The sequence below is a fragment of the Acomys minous genome (assembly GCF_964271855.1).
Source record: "Acomys minous genome assembly, chromosome: 20".
In the NCBI taxonomy this organism is placed as follows: Eukaryota; Metazoa; Chordata; class Mammalia; order Rodentia; family Muridae; genus Acomys; species Acomys minous.
Genome location: NC_140502.1, coordinates 6050097 through 6067750, shown reverse-complemented (window position 1 = coordinate 6067750; position 17654 = coordinate 6050097). Strand labels below are relative to the sequence as shown.

The window sequence follows — 17654 nt, the reverse complement described above, 5'->3', positions numbered from 1 at the left end:
TAGTTCCTGCCCTGCGAACAAGTCTCACAGAGATATGAGACCAGAAAACTGAAGATGAGCCTCCTACGTTATATAGTGTATTGGGTGACTGGTCAGGCATTAAATGTTCTTTAGTCAATTTGTACATTTTGGAAGCTGCTAACTCACACCGTTGGTTCACTCAGGAATTTAATTCCTTCTTAAGTCTCTGAGGGGCATTGAAGAGAAGATAGTATAGTTTTACAACCAAGTTTAGGTCGTTAGGGGACAAGGTCGTTTTAGATCAAGATAAAGAAGTTAAGCTATTAGAGTTGAGATAGGATAGATATTGAATTTCATTCAGAAATTTAGACGCGACAAGACAGGAGAGACACTCACTTCAAACAGGACGAATGCAGATGAGCAATTCACTATGAATGTAACATGTATAGAAACTCATTAGTCTCATGATTGTCTCATGGTTCTCCCTGCTATTGTAGTGTGTTTTTGTTTTGTACAAGTGTAATAAAATAAATGTATCATAAAAATGCAATTGGAGAATGTCCAGGAAAGAGGACTGGGCATTGACTATGTATTGCTGTCCTTGACTTTTTCTGACAAAAAAATCACTGTTATAATATCTGAAGTGAGCGATTCTAAAAATGTAATCTATTGCTGATACAAGGTATCATAGTTCAAGTAAAACATAAGACACAGCAAAATAGGTTCTCATAATAATATAAGGATGACCACTGAAGAAAAATAAGTTAGTCAATAAAAAGATGGAATTGACTGTGAAAAATGGGTTTGCCCCTGTATTTAAGGTGTAACTGAGTAGCCGAGTCCCATAGCCTCATCTGTTGCTAGGAGAGCAGACTATGTTGAAACTGTGCTTACTTTAACTCTGTCAGTTTCAGAGTTAGGAAAGCAAAGTTGACATTTTAAATCTATATTTCCCTTCAACCTGTGTTACTCTGGGTCTCACACAAAACCTTATGCAAAAGCAGATGCTGCAGCTGTGATAACTAATTCCCTAATTTTTTTCTTTATTGATTTCCTGATGAAGATGTCATTGAGTAGATAGTTGTTCAGTATCCATGTGTGAGTAGGCTTTTTGTTGCTTCTGTTGTTGTTGATGATGATGATGATGATGATGATGATGATGATGATGATGTGCAGCTTTAGTCCACGGGGACCTGACAGGATACAATGTATTATTTCAATCCTCTTGTGTCTGTTGAGGGTTGCTTTGTGACCTACTACATGATCAATTTTGAGGAAGGTTCCATGAGCTGCTAAGAAGAAGGTATAATCTTTTGTGTGTATTAATAGTTCTGTAGATATCTCTGAGATCCCTTTGATTTGTGACCTAGGTTAGGGTCATAATTTCTCATTTTAGCTTCTGTCTCATGAACCTATTCTTTGGTATAAGGGGATATTGAAGCCTCCCACTAATAATGTATGTGTAATGAAGTGTGGTTTAAGATCTATGAATACTTCTTTTACAAATGTGGTGGCCCTTGCATTTGGGACATAGATGCTCAGAATGATGATGTTATCTTGGTTGAATTTTCCTTTGATGTATAAGAAGTGTCCTTCCTCATCTCTTCTGATTAATTTTGGTTGAGAGTCGATTTTATTTCATATAAGAATGGCTATAGCAGCTTACTTCTTGTGTCTGTTTGCTTAGAAGAACTTTTCCACCCTTCTACGCTGAGGTGATGTTTTATCGTAGTGGCTGATATGTGTTTCTTGAATGCATCAGAATGTTGGGTTTGTTTATTCATCCAATCAGTCAGTATCTGTATTTTATTGGAGAGTTGAGGCAATTGATGTTGAGAGAGATTAATGAACAGTGACTATTAATGTCCCTTGATTTTTATATTGCTTGTAGTAGTGTGTTTGTGTGTTTGTATGGTTTTAGTTTTACTGTGCTATCCTTGTTGTAGTTAGCCACGTTGGGTTGGAGCTTTCCTTCAAGTAACTTCTCTAGGGATGGATTTGTGGATAGGTACTGTTTGAACTTGTTCCTATCATGGAATATCTTGTTTTCTCCATCAATGCTTATTGGACAGTTTGCTGGGTATAATAAGCTGGTCTCTTAGGCTTTGCAAGACATCTGCCTAGGCTCTTCTGTATTTAATGGTGTTTTCTGAAAAGTCATGTGTCACTTTTATATGCTACATGGTCTTTTTCCCTTTCTGGTTTTAATATTTTTTCTTTGTTCTGTACAGTTTTTTGTTTTATTATGTGTCAGGAGGATGTTTTCTAGTCTATTCTGTTCAATGTTATGTAGGCCTCTTGTATGGCTTCCCTAAGATCCTCAGTCTGTTTGGATGCATCTTCCTGTGTTTGTTTTGTTTCCACAATTACCATCTTCATTATTAAATGTATGAGGTCATGTTCCTGTGCTTCAGTTCTGTATGAATTTCCAGGGTTGACTGCTTTGGGATAACTGGGACCTGGAGATGCCATAGTATTTTCACTGTTGTGTGTGTTTTTTATGCTGGCCTTTAATAATCTTGCTGCTTCTAACTTTGGATGGTAGTGTCTGGTGTCCTTCACTAGACATTGAAAGCCCTCATTCATCAGGGAAATGAAAATCTAAACAACTCTGAGATTCTATCTTACTTTTATCAGAATGGCTAAGATTAAAACTCAAGTGGCAGCATATACTGGTGAAGATGCGGAGAAAGAGGAACACACATCCATTACAGATGGGAATGCAACCTTGCACAACAACAGTGGAAATCAATCTGGGATCTTCTCATAACATTGGGAATAGCTCTACCTCAATACTTAGCTGTACCACTACTTGGCATATATGCAGAAGACACTCTACCATACAACAAGGACATTTACTGAACTCTGCTCATACCTATTTTATCCATGATAGCTAGCATTTAAAAACGAGCAAGACATCCCTCAACCAAAGGATGGATAATGAAACTATGGTAAATTTACACATTACTCCTCCCCTATAAAGAGGGAAATCTTGAAATTTGCAGATGAATGCATAGAACTAGAAAAGATCATCCTTGGTGTGATAACCCTGATTCAGGCACACACATAATGTATAGACATCCATATAGGCAGTTAATATATATGTCACAGAATATCTGTGATATAATCCAAAGATCTAAAGAAACTAAATAACAAGGATGCCCCTGGGGATGTTGCTTGATTCACATTTAGAGGGGCAAATAGGGTAGAGACACAAACAGGTTGAGGATAGTGAACAGGGTAGGGGTCTAACATAGATATTCTCTGAAAGATTCCACCAGGCAGTGCATCAATGCAGATGGTAAGACTCATATCAGAGCAATGGGCATTATATGAAAGTGAGGGGAGAGGAAATAGGAAGTGACAGGAACTTCACCAGGAGACCTACAAGAAAAAATCTGCACTCAGGGCACCTTCAGAGACTGATGCACCAACCAAGGACAACGCATGGTGAAAACTTTGAACCCTGCTCAGATGTAGCCAATGAGCAGCTCTGTCTCCATGAGGCTTGCCTACTAAGGGGTACAGAGGCTTTTTCTGACATGGGCTCTGGGGCCCAAATTTTGATCACATCCCCTGGTAGGGCAGCCTTGCCAGGCCACAGAGTAAGAGAATAAAGGTTGTCCTAAGGAGACCTGATATGCTAGGGCCATACAGTAATGGAACAAAGGCTTTGAGGCGCCTCTACTTGCCACCTATTTGATGGTCCTCAAGATGAAGTATGTACAGGAGTAGGAAGCCATCCATGCCTTGAAAGCCAGCAAATATCTGTCAAATAGAAAGGGACCAGGAGAGCTGTCCCAGCCTTGAGGACATGGGAGCAAGAGAGCCAGCCTTGCCCTGAGGACACAGGAACTGGAGAGCCAACCCTGCAATGATGACATGGGATTGGGAGAGAGCACCCTACACTGAGGACACAGGAGCAGGAGAGCCAGCCATGCCATGATAACAGGTGTTCCTTCCATAATGTCATGGGAGATGCAGGTCTGGCCCAGCCCTGAGGATGGAGGAATGGGAGAATGGGCATTGCCCTGATGACATAGAAGCAGGTAGGCCAGCCCTGCCCTGAGGACACGGGAGCAGGAGAGTGGTCCTTGCCCTGAAGAGAAGGGACTGAGAGAGCAGGCCCTGCCATGATGACACAGGAGTATGTGTAGGCTCTGCCCTGAGGACAAGGAAACGGACTCTGCTCCCGGCCTCTGAGTTGTCCTCACTCCAGCATCTACCCCACCTATGACCTGCTGGAACACATGAAGGAGATGGACTTGCATATTCAAAGATTAATAATCTCCTTGACACACAGCAACAATGAGATTTCTCACAGAAATCCCACTGAGGATCCAGTAACGGTGGTGTAGGCCTGAAATCAGACCCATGACTCATAGCAATGAACATTTGAAAGTAAACATGTGGACAAATGTCTATACTGCATGATACACTACAGCTTCTGACACAAGATGTTTGTCTGTTTGTTTGTTTCTTCTACTGGGGAGAGGTAGCAAGGGCAGAGTGTGGACATGAGTGGATGGGGAAAGGAGAGGGATTTTGGTGCATGGTAGAAAATTATAGACATTCAATAAAAGTAAAAAAAGAAAAATAAATAAATTTAGTTTATTACAGTGATGATTCAAACCTCAATATAACTCTTCTGTAGCATTTGAGTAACTCCATCTTCCATAATGCCTTTTGCTCACACTGCTTATCTTGTTCCAATACATTGTTCTCATAACAAAGCATGAACTACCTGAACTCACTTCCCATTTCTGAGCTCTATATATCTAAAAAACTACTAGTTACAAGTCAGGCATCCACTGTGGAACTGCAAAATAAGAGACTTCATTGGTTTCTACGTGTAACAAAATATTGAAATATGAAAATAGGAGTTCTGAAATTCATTCTATACCATGAAATTTCTTCTCAAAGTCACAGAAACAAATGAACCTGTGTAACTGATGCTTGAGAAACAATCTGCTGATGTAACTTTCAGTTTACACAGTAGAACGTAACAGAATCTTCTGGTGTTCAAAAATAAACAAAGTAAGTTACATGAAATTTAATGGGTTTTAATCAATGAAGGGTCAAATATTACAACATATCTAAACATGACACATTTTCAGTAAAAGCACTTTGTGGGCAGAAAAAGAGAGATGTCCATGGGTATATTTCACACTGTTACACTTAAGGAGCTAAAGGCTAACAAAGTATACATAGTGAAATTCTTTTACAGAGGAAAGTATAACATGGATTTTAAATATGAAAACAGTCATAGTTCCAGTGCAAAGGGACTTTAGTACAATTGAATGTGGACTTGTGAACCCTCGTATTATTATTTTATTATATCTGAATAAGACATATAGACAGGTGTGGAACTGGTTTCAAACATCCTCTTTAATTTACTAACATAGAATATATTAATTTTAACTAAACTGTAAATGGCTATTTATTCTTGAATGGATGTTCTTATCTGGCCTTAACAAAATAATGTAGCACTTGGGGGCAAAAATCAAGCCAAGGAGTGCTGAACTGGAAGCCAAGATAGAGAAAACTTCCATAGCCACCATGACCTTTCCTTTTGTGCTGTGATAGACAGGGAGGAAGGTGACCCAGACACAGAAGAACACCTGCATACTGAATGACAGAAACTTGGCTTCATTGAATGTATCAGGCAGATTCCTGGACAAGAAGGCCATGGTGTAGCTCCCAAGTGCCAAGAAGCACAGGTACCCCAGGACAGAGTGGAAGGCAACTGATGAACCCTTGTTGCACAGAAGGATGATGTGGCCATGTTCAGCATGAGCATCTTGATCAATGAAGGGTGGAGAGGTAAGCAGCCAGATCCCACAGAGAACAAGTTCAATCAGAGTGCAGACTGGAATGAAAAAATTAGGGGCCCTTGATACCATTAGCCACCTCACCATTCTAGCTGGAACAGTGACCCTGAATGCAATAACCACTGTAATAGCTTTGGCCAACACTGTGGAGAGAGCCACAGTGAACAAAACTCCAAATGCAGTCTCCTGCAGAATGCACGAGGCTGTGTTGGGCTTTCCAATGAAGAGCAAGGAACTGAGGAAACAGACAATGAGTGTAAGTAACAGGGTGTAGCTGAGGGTCCTATTATTGGCCTTGACAATGGGTGTGTCTCTGTGCTTTACAAAGACTGCAAGAACCACAGCTGTGAGAACAGAGAAACACAGCACAGTGATGGTGAGAGCCATACCTAAGGGGTCATCAAAGGCCAAAAAACTCACAGATTTCCGGAGGCAGTAGTTCTTCTCCAAGTTTGCATAGTGACTTTCTGGACACTTGACACACTGATCCATATCTGTTCAGAAATGAAGGTGATTGTGAGTCAATCTTCAGGACTTGTCTTTCCCAAAAAGTTCTTACTCCACCCTAAGCTATTGAAATACTTTCTGACTCATCTTCCTTTATTGTTTCTGAAAAATTTAAATATTATGTGAATAATTTAAAATCTATGCAGTCATCTTTGGCTATGTTGACACAAATGGAAGAACCCTAGGGTTTTTTCCTAATCTTTGTATCCTTTCTCTGAATTTGTAACTCTGTTGCATCTATTTGGTAAGTCATAACATTAAAGAACAATATATATAAACGTGATTTCACTCAGATACTACCTTATTAAATTCACTAATTTCTTTATAGATATTTGTGTGTATTAAAATATAGACAATAATCTTTGAAAATCATTTCTTATATGCTGTTGTAAGCATTGGTCACATATTTCCTTATTTCCATAAACTCCTTTGTGTACACTTCTTTGGTTCATTGTATGAATGGTTTTGAAATAAACTATGCCATTACACCTTGAATTTCAAATCATTCACTAGTAGTATGTTGATACAAGTAGTTATAGTATTATATTTTAACATATTGGGAGAGAATTCTTGGAATATTTATATGTATTAAAAAAGAATACTTGAATATTATGCTCTTAACATTTGTTAATTTTATCTTGAATTTTAAAAACCAATACTTTGCGCATGCCTTAAATCTGAGCACTTGGGAGGCAGAGGTAGATGGATCAATCTGAGTTCCAGGTCAGCTTGGTCTACAAAGTGAGTCCCAGAGAGCAAAAGCTACACAGAGAAACCCTATCTTGAAGAAAAAAGAAAAATGATACAAAGAAAAGGCAAAAAGAAACACATACACCCTGGTATACAACAAAATGTTTCTGTTGCATTAAATCATTGTGTGTCTGAAAACTATCACCTCATCAAAGAAGTTTCTCTGTTTTACAATATGCACTGAATGTTTATCAAGACTCCTGTCAGGAGAATCAAGTGTCTATTTTGATAGATTGGTTTGTTTCTCTGTATTGATTATGGAACCCTAATAATTTTTCTCAAGATATGTTCTCAAGCTAATCACACGCAGCTTATTTCATTGCTTCTACTATGAGTGTTTTGTTGTTCCTTTTCTGTTGTACAATGTGTGCTCTAAGTGTAGAATCCCAACTCTGACTTAATTTAGGTCCATGATATATATTTTATTAACTACTTTTTATATTAATAATATTTCTTTATTAAAAATCCATTTTACTTAGTCCATAATATTGAATCACTGATATTTTCAAATTTCAATTTTAATCACATATATGTGGTCAGACTTTTTTGACTTACATATGGTTTCAAAATATAGTCACTAACACAAAAATGTTTAGGTTATTGTATTCATGACTGCGGTATTGAAACTGGGCATATTGAATGAATTTATGGACTTAGCATATAGCTAAAGTGCAGGGGACTGATAGTTATCAAAGGATTATTGCTATGAACACACATGAAATTTCATGGACTGGGTGGGGCATATCACATAATGAAAAATTAGATGCTCAAATTTAGCTTAATCTGCTTACTGTAAAACAAACTTCTAAATGGTTGTTTTTTACATTAAAACTCAAAGAACTCTCTCTTTATGGTGATCTGTGGTGATGTAAGAATCTGTCGATGATCCCAAGAATAAATAATGCTTTAATCCCCATCCATAAAGGACTTATAAAACATCTATTTCAACACTCAAGAAATATAATGGAAGCCTACTACCAAGAAGAGACTTGATACGCTATGAACATATAGAGGGGAAGGAGGTCCCCCTCAATCACAGTCATAGGGGTGGGTAGTAAGGGGAAAATGGGAGGGAGGGAGGAATAGGAGGATACAAGGAAGGGGATAACCATTGAGATGTAATATGAATAAATTAATAAAATAAAATTTAAAAAAAGAAATATAATGGAAATGAAGGCAAAAGGATTACAAGGTGATAGCTTCAAAAAATTTCCTTCTGGAAAACATGTGCATCTCACTGAGGGACTCTCAATAACTGTGCATAAGTTCACTGGTTGGTTCTGAATGAGGATGAGATGAAGAAGAATGAGGGAATTATCTTCTCCTTCCCTGCTAAACTATATTCCACCTGTATAACAACTGATGAGTATATCCAGCTCCAAGGTACAATCTGAGTTCAACAAACAAGAAAATATCTGTGATTGAACAAAATATGTCCCCCTAGAAAAGTGAAAACAATCATGAAACTTGTAAAGAGATTATTATGGAGGAGATGAGTTTTAAAGTTCTCAAAGGAGGGAGCATACCTGGGATATATCCAGGTTATTTGGGAAATTGTAAAACACTGAACTGGACAAAAATAAACAAAGTAGAGGTCATGTCTGCTAGAAAGCCAGGTGCCTTGCCTGGACACCATCACCTCTCTTAGTTCTTCCAGATCCTATCCCATAATATCACCTTTAGTGCTACAACAGAACATCAAATACAGCCTCCCTGTGTCCCTGCCCAAATTTTGGATCTCATAGATCATGCTCTCCTTCTCTTACCCTTGCACTCATCACTGTGTTCTAGGTTCCAACTCAAGCAGGCAACCCCTTCTACATCACAGGCCACACCTACCAGAAAACCAGGTAGGCTGCCTACAGACATTCTCCTTTCTCTGTTTTCCTTGAATCAATGCCTCCTCATTCTTAACTATAGCAAGAAACATATTAAATGTAGGGAAACTTAACGTAATTTCATTAAATTTGGGATTAAAACCAGAAACAGAAGGTGACTATGAGGCCATAGTCACCCTGACACCTAAACAAAAGAAAATCCCAACACGGAAGAAAATTTCAGACCAGTTGACCTTATGAACACTGGCACAAATGTAGCCAATAAAATCTCACAAACACAACGGCATATCAAAAATATCATGCACCATGATCAACTAGGCTTCATTTCAGGCTTGTAGTCATAATTCAACATACAAAAATGCTGCATTTTGTTCCATCATAAGCAAACTGAAAGTAAACAATTACATGAACATCCTAATAGATGCTGAAAAGCTTTTGACAAAATCCAGCACTTCTTTGTGTTAAAAGTCTTAGTATGATCATGAATACAAGGTGCATAACTAAGCACAACAGAGGTGCTATAAAGCAAGCCATAGCCAACATAAAATAAATGGAGAGAAACAGAAAGGAATTTCACTTAATTCAGAGACAAGACAAAGCAGTCCACTTTCTCAGGATCTACTCAATGTAGTACTTGAAATTTTATCTACAGCAAAAAGACCACTAACAGATATCAAGGGGATATACAGTGGAAGGAAGGAAGTCAAAGTATCCCTGTTTGCAGAGAATATGATAGTATACATAAGTGATCCCCAAAATTATGCAACAGAACTCCTATGGCATATAAACACCATCAGGAATGTGGCTCATTATAAAATTAATTCAAAAAATTAGTAATGACACTTTATACAAAGGAGAAAAAAGCTGAGAAACAAATTAGGGATACAATACCCTTCACAATAACCACAGATAATATAAAGTGTCTTGGTGTACCTCTAACCTAGTAAATGCATGACATACATGACAGAAACATCAACTTTCTGAAGGAAATTTTTGAAGAAAACCTCATAAGATGGACAGATATCCCATGCTTGTGCATGAGCAGATTAACATAATAAAAATTGCCACCTTACCAGCAGCAATCTACAGATTCAATGCAATTACCGTCAGCAACAAACACAATTTTTTACATAACTTGAAAGATAAAATCTCCACTTTACATTGAAATATGAAAATTTCACAATAGCTAAAGCAATTTTTTACAACAAAGGTATTTCTGCGATGTTACCATCTCAGAGATGACTCAGTTTCCTTTGACTAGAGAGTTGTTCAGTTTCAAAATGTATTATGGCTGTTTGTTGTTTCTGTTATCATTTAAGTCCAGCCTTAGTTCCTGGTTATATGATAAGGATTATTTCAATTTTCTTTATCTGTTTAGGCTTGATATGTGACCATTTATATTGACAATTTTGGAGAAAGTCCCATGAGGTGCTTAGGAGCATATATATTCTTTGGTGTTTTGGTGAAAAGTTCTGTAGGTGTCTGTTAGGTCCGTTTGATTCATGATATCTGTTAGTTTCATTATTTCTCCAGATTGTTTTTTGTATCAATGAACTGTCCTTTGTGAAAGTGGAATGTTGAATTCTCCCATACTAATGCGTGGACTTCAATGGGTGATTTTAGCTTTAATAATGTTTCTTTTACAAATGTAGGTCCTCTTTTCTTGGGGGTATTGTGTTCACAATAGAGATGAATTTAGGTGGAATTTTTCATTGACCAGTATAAAGTTTCCTGTCTCATCTCTTTTGATTAATTTTAGTTGAATGTCTATTTTATTGTATATTAGAATGGCTACTCTAGCTGCCCCTTAGATCTGTTTTCCTGTTATTTCTCTAATGAGAGATAGATTAGGAGTCGATATGGGTGGAGAGGGATGTGGGGAGGTTTTGGGGTATATAAAGGGAGGAGAAATTGACTCAGATTATATCATGTGATAAAGGAGCCTATATTCAAAAAAAGGGAGAGAAATATTTAAAAACAAGTAATTAGTTTAAATAACATTTCTTTAACATATTTTCTGTTAAACAAAAGAAACATAGTCATGAAAGATATAAATATATATGTACTGAAGATATCAAACACAATCTACCATCACATGCTGGATTAAACAAACAAAAGACAATCTTGCCTTGGGAATGATCATAAACAGGGTTATAGATATCTAAACTTTAAATAAATCCTATATGTGACTGAGCATGATCTGAAAAAAAAGAAGTGGTGTTCAACACACTGTGTTCATGGTGAAATGAAACAGTCTGTTAATTTATGGGCGAGGTGGTCTCTTCTGGGATCAATGCCTGCAACTGACAATTGCTGTAATTCTTATCCCTCCAGTCTCATTCCATTTTCTGAGGCATTGCTGGCTCCTGTAGATGTGTAGGAAAGTTGGCGGTATTCCTGTATTTACCTGTCTCGTTAGAAATCTCGTTTTCTGCACAAGGAATGCAATCAAAGCAGCAAGCAGCCTTGCGTTCCTGGGCAGCTTTCCGGAATCCAAGTCTACAGCTCTCACTGCACACCGACTGAGGAATCTAAGAGAAGTGAAAGCTGTTAGCAAATGTTTGCACTTTTGTGAAGAATCTGAGTAAATGGAGTATTTCTGAGTATAATTAAATATTGGTTTGGATAGGCTTAGACTAACAATTGAAATAATATGTTTTGGTATTGCTACTTTTGGCAGCTTTGTGGCTTATGTAACATGCATGTTTAAATATTACACCAATACATGAAGCCATTGTTAAGAATAGGTCGTTAATATAGTATTCTGGAAGGTCAATTTATGACTTCATATTCAATCTATCTCTATACTTATGCGCTGCTAGTCTGAGGTTTTATCTTAATGAAGTTGAGAATGGTGATTGACAATTTCACAGGTCTTGGATTCATTATGGAAACAACTCTTTGGGCATTTCTATGCAGAATTCTATAGAAACATTTATAAGAAGAGGAAAATCACAAAATGGAGTCAGTATTTCATTGTTTGCTGTCACAGAAATAATGGAAAGTAGATAGAAGGTAAACAAACACATTTTTGATCTCTGAATCTGCTCTGTGCACATGACATCACCACCTCCTCTGACTCCTGAAAAGTTTTTTTTCTACCATCATATAGAGCATGGTCACAGTGTCAGCCAAGACAAACCTGTCCTCCTATGAGTGGCTTTTGTTGACTATTTAATCAAAGTAGAAAAGCAAGTATAAAACACACACACAAAACATACACATGCACATGCACTTGCACAAACATACACACACATACACACACACACAGGAACACATCTATCATGCCATTTTAGATGTTTAGAGGCAGACAAAATAGAAAATCTCACCTTACATTTCTCTGACATTTCTTAAGATTTGTAAACAAAAAAATCCGTTTTTTGTATCAGTAACAATAACATAACAGACACTCAATGCGTAAAAAACGTGTGTTCAGGGTAATGCCTGGACCACCTAAGACCACTCCATTGTAGAGAGAGAACCCATGACACTATTGACAATGCTCTTCTGTGATTGCATACAGGAACCTGGCATGGCTGACACTGAGAGGATCTGACTAGCAATAGACAGAAAAATAAACCGAGACTCACAGCCAAACATTAGGCAGAGCAAAGGGAGTCTTGTCAAAGAGTGGTGTGAGACAGAACAGTCAGGAGGGGAAAAGGACTCTACAAGAAGACCAGTAGCCACAAATAATCTGGGCCCAGATGGGCTAAAGGAGATTGAAGAAACAACAAAGGACCAGGCATGGACTAAGCCTAAACTTTCTATACTTATATAGGTATAGGAAGCTTAGACTCTATGTGAGTCCTAGACAAATGGGACGGGAGCTGTATCTGATAGGTTCTCAGCACGATGCCTTTCAATCACTTTACTGTGATGTGGCTTTCTCAATAGGACACTGCATAAGAGGATGTGTAGAGTCCTGCTAAGTGTTGTAACAGATCCCTAGGGTGTGGTTTTCCCTTTTCTGAGGGGCAGAGGAGGGAGATTGGAAGATGTTGGGAGAACAGAGGGGAAGAAAATAAAGAGAGGAAGTAGCAGCTACAATTGAGATATAAAGTGAATAATTAAGCAATATTTTAAAACAAAATCAAAGAAATATGTGATCATCAATAAAATCTGAAAATAAACTTTTCCATTGATCAACCAGAGAATAAGAAAATAGTGTGTGTTGTCTGTATTTATATGAAGCCTATCTGTAGCTGAATATTGGCTGGTACTGAATGAGTCCACAAAGATCATTACATTCTCAAAATTGTTTTCGTTTTTATGAACAGTCAACGTATAGAGGTAAGCCTCTACATACCTCTGTAAACCTTGTAGGCCATTGAATCATCTGCTCAGATAAAGAGAGCTGTTGTCCAAGGGGAGCACCTGGAGAAAAAGTTCCTACTTTCACATTTAATCCAAGACCCTTTGGGAAATCCAAAAAGTTGAGGATGTCATACTGTGAATCTAAGTTTTTCCTCTCGTCCATTACTATGTGACCTCTCACGTGATTGTTCAGTAGGGTGTTCTTGAGGAAAGGAAGGAACTGAAAGAGATGTAGGAACAGATGTTGAGGTACAACGGGAATACTAAAAATATTTTTAAATAATACAAAGATTCTAAAAGTTTTTAGCCGATTATAATGAATACCTTCTCTAAAACAGGAATTAATGAGGCTTAGTAAATGAAAGATCTTGGATTAAAATACATTAAAATTTGATAATCACATTCCATTCAAGATAAATCAATGAACTAAACACAGCTAAGTCATCAACACAGCAAGTGATCTGGATTCAGCTGATTCAAAGTCCTTGGAAAACTAGCGACTCTCAGAAACATTTGGAATATGTTTAACCCTTCCACTCTCAACATGAGGGTCCTGAAGTGTAATGTAAACTTTAAAGTGATCCTTCGTAACCCTGCAGTAGTGCTGAGAAGCATTTTTACCCTTAAGTATCTACTGCTCCTGCCTCTGCTCTGAAGAGTACATCCTTGCTTATTGGCCAGAGATTCTAAAAGCTATGATGCCCAAAATGAATTACTTAGAGAATAAAAAGCTATATTATAAGATATCATATTGCTGATATTACAATACATAAGAAAGGATATTACCTGCCAGGGGGAAAATTCCATTCCTTCTCCTTTAGAATTTGGTTGTATTTCTACTTGTTGGAGGTTCATATCATGGAGACTGTAAGCCACAGCATACACAGCATTATATATATTATAACACTCTTCACTCATGGTTGTGTCAAAAAGGTGTCTGGGCAGTAACTCCAAAGAAGCATTTGGTTGGCAGTTCTCCAAAAGTTGACAATCAACCTCAGAAAATGAGCACTTGAAGAACAAATACCAAAGCTTAGGAAGATAAGTGTCTTCTGGGTACTTGTAGGGATTAACTGTTTGAACAATATTTGTAAAGTCAACTATCTCTTTATGGTGGTATGAGATCACGAGACTCCCATGAAACGAATCTAACATGAAATAATCATGATTGATATCTACATCCCACCGAGAGTTCAAGATCCACACTTTCCATGTCACTAGCAGTTGCAGAATGTGTCGCATTAAACCTTGTAAAGAAGCAACGTCCCCATAAATAACTATTACATTTGCTGATGATTCCTGAATATTCACCAGATTTTTCCATACTGCACTAGAAAATGAATTCCAGGTGCCAGGGATCATTTTCAAAAAGGCTATGCAGATGTCCTTACTCTCCATAGCTTCTCTCAACCCTGAGAGAAACAGAGTCCCTCTGTGGTCATCTGGGAGGATCACACCAACCCAGGACCAATTAAAATGAAACATCAAAGAAGCTATAGAAAGTGGCAGAGAAGTGTCTTTGGGGGCCATCTGGTAGAGGAATTTAAACTGATCTGGGTCATTTAAGACAGGATCAAATGGCCCAAAAGTGAGCTGTAGGGGGGAAAATGGAAACAAGAGGAAGAGCATTAGCAGCACTGGCATCAAACACAATATCAGTCCTGAATTAAAAAAAAAAAACTTAAGCAGTTAGGATGAAGATGTTTTTCTCATATTTTAAAAATCAACACAATATAGAAATTTACAAAATAAAATTACTGACATACATCCAGTTTCAGTGACCTGAATGGACTGACCTACTTCTCCTTCCTTTCTATTACATGTACTGGAAATACGGATCTATTAAGTACTGTCAGACTTCCCTTTGATAGATGATTTCTCCAGTTGCCCTTTTTAACATTTTAAGACATACAATAATGTCAAAAAAGGATACATGACTCCTATTTTCCACACCCGACTCCTCACCTGAGGTACTTTGTAAAGTTGTAACAGTTTCCCTATGTGTGCTGACACCGTCATTGATGTTCCTGTGAGTGCAGCAGGTGACATTCTCTTCCTTACACAGTTGTAATTTAGTAGGGGTCTCTTCATCCTTGTAAGCCAAAAAATGGGAGGAATAAGGGTACTCATTTCATAAGGTGTACCATTGTAGAGATCAAAGCCCAGAGTTGTGTTGGGTAGAAGATGAGGGTTTCTGTTGACCTCCTCAATGGCAAACACCAGGGCCAGAACAAACAGGTAGTTCTTCAATTTATACCTGCACACATTTCATAAAAGTATACAGGAGGAAGACAAAAACATAAACCTTAACATTGGTGGAATGGCTATTATAATTCGAGTGCCAATGTTCCTATTATATAATTATTTTAACATTGTCTCATGAATGACCTGAATTGGCATGGACCTTTTAAGTATATATGATTAATTATTAGCACTAATTAATTATGGACTGAGACACGGCACTCAGCTGGTAGGCAACTCTTGATGTGTCTAATAATAACGTGTTGGGGAAAGAGCACGCACTCTGTAGGATGCCAAAAGATCCCTACACAAAGAACAGTATTTCATTTTAATGTCAGGTGTGCTGCTCATAAAACAGTTTCCTTAAAGTTACATGTATTAAATTGTTCTTCACCTGGATATAAAATGCTTCATAGTAAAACTTCTACGGGAATATAAGGGAAAAGCAAGGAAATTATTTTATATTTTAGAAAGATCAATAGAGAAAGAATTAATTCTACAGTAAGCATACTAGAAAACAATACAAAAATTGATCTTTAAATATAGAATTTTTCTGCTGTGTTCTGAACTTTTAGTCACATTGTTCTTTATTATGGTTTTCTTCGGTTTTTCTTCATTAATTATTTGCATCTCTAATTCTTTGTGCTTCTTTACTCATTTTCATAAACTTTTTTAACTCTGAGTAACTGCTGGTGTGACATATCTGACATGCACACTGGCTCAAACAACATTATAATGTTTCCTTCCCTCCTCTATGTCCCTTCTCCTCTAAGCTACTGAGGCTTTCATTTTGCATGCTCTGAGCTTGTGTTTCTTTGGACCTTAACGGATTTGTCTAGAAACTTCACATGATACAAAACAAGAGATGCTGTATATGTCATGATTGAAAGCTAATAAGTAAGGATGCAATTGTACTGAGCAGAGTGAAATCATGAAAAACAAAACAAAATGTAGGAGCAGTTTGACAGGTTACAAAGACTAAAATAGGAATGCAGAGACTAGCAATACAAATATCTTAAGTAAAAATCTATTATAAAGAAATCTCAAATCAAAAACACCAGTCTGCAAAATTAATCGGCCGAGAAGTCTGTACACCTTTTTGAACTTGTGTACACTTAGAATAACCATCTGAGTCACGTTAAGGAAGTCAAATGCTGTGTGTGTGTGTGTCTGTGTGTGTGTGTGTGTGTGTGTGTGTGTGTGTGTGTGTGTCCACTTCATATTCATTCTCTAGCATATATATCAGAAAAGGACAAGATTGGATCCTGCAGAACTTGATGGTAAGACTCCATTACTCTGGATACTACTGACTTGAATTATAAAACATGGAGAACTCAAGCCATTACTCATCTGGATGCCTTATATTTCTTGTCTACATCTCATAGTTCTGAAAGGAGGTGGTTGGCATAGTGAGGGAACGTGGGAAGAAAGGGTTTATTTGGTGTCTTTATTATGGTTAAAATTGTGTCAGAAAATACCGTGAAAAAAAGAAAATGATAAGGAAAATGTTTATTAGGCTTATGCTTCCACATCATAGTCCACCTCTGAAAGAAGTAAGTACAGGAACTCAAACATGGGCAAAACATGGAGGTGAGAGGTAATGTATTTTAAGTCCATAAGCAACATAACACAAATTTACTTGTATAAACTCAGAATAATGTTTCAGATTAAGAGATTGTTAATCTCTCATAGTAAAAATACTGTTTTCATTTCATGAACTACTTAGATATTATTTTTGGCTATAGAAAGTACTTATAGAATTCTGAACCATTACAATGAATAATTGTACTTACTGTATAAGAACGTCATGGAAATACTGTGTTACCGAAAAAACATAAACGTTTTTGTTTGTATAGTAAGTATGAAGAGGGAAAAATGCACCAACTGTCACATCTCCTTCACGGGAAAATCCATCCTGGATTGTTACATAGCAGTCATTGTCAGTAAAGGCACCAACAAAATTCGGAACATACAGCAGCCCAAAGGTCAAAATCTGGAACATACTATCAACACAAGTATATGCCCAGCCATGAGAATGGTTTGTTAGAGTTATTTTTATAAAACTGTATTTGTTTTGGTAGATACAGATCGAACAATGCCCACCAGGAATAAACTCAGCCCCAGTGCTTGTGAACATGTGTGCTTCAACTTTCTTAATGAGTGCAGCAGTTACAATAATCACCCAAAGTTCTTCCTGGCACTTCCTCAA

General features: G+C 37.4%; 1 protein-coding gene across 1 annotated transcript; it reads right to left on the bottom strand.

Annotated features, from left to right (window-relative positions):
* Positions 1 to 5378: 5378 nt before the first annotated feature.
* Positions 5379 to 17447, bottom strand: LOC311590837 (vomeronasal type-2 receptor 116-like; the record flags this gene model as incomplete). Its single annotated transcript, XM_084770097.1, has 6 exons — positions 5379 to 6286; positions 11295 to 11418; positions 13197 to 13424; positions 13991 to 14797; positions 15170 to 15461; positions 17239 to 17447. 6 exons carry the CDS (start codon positions 17445 to 17447, stop codon positions 5379 to 5381), a joined length of 2568 nt encoding a protein of 855 aa, XP_084626223.1.
* Between the last annotated feature and the right edge of the window lie 207 nt (positions 17448 to 17654).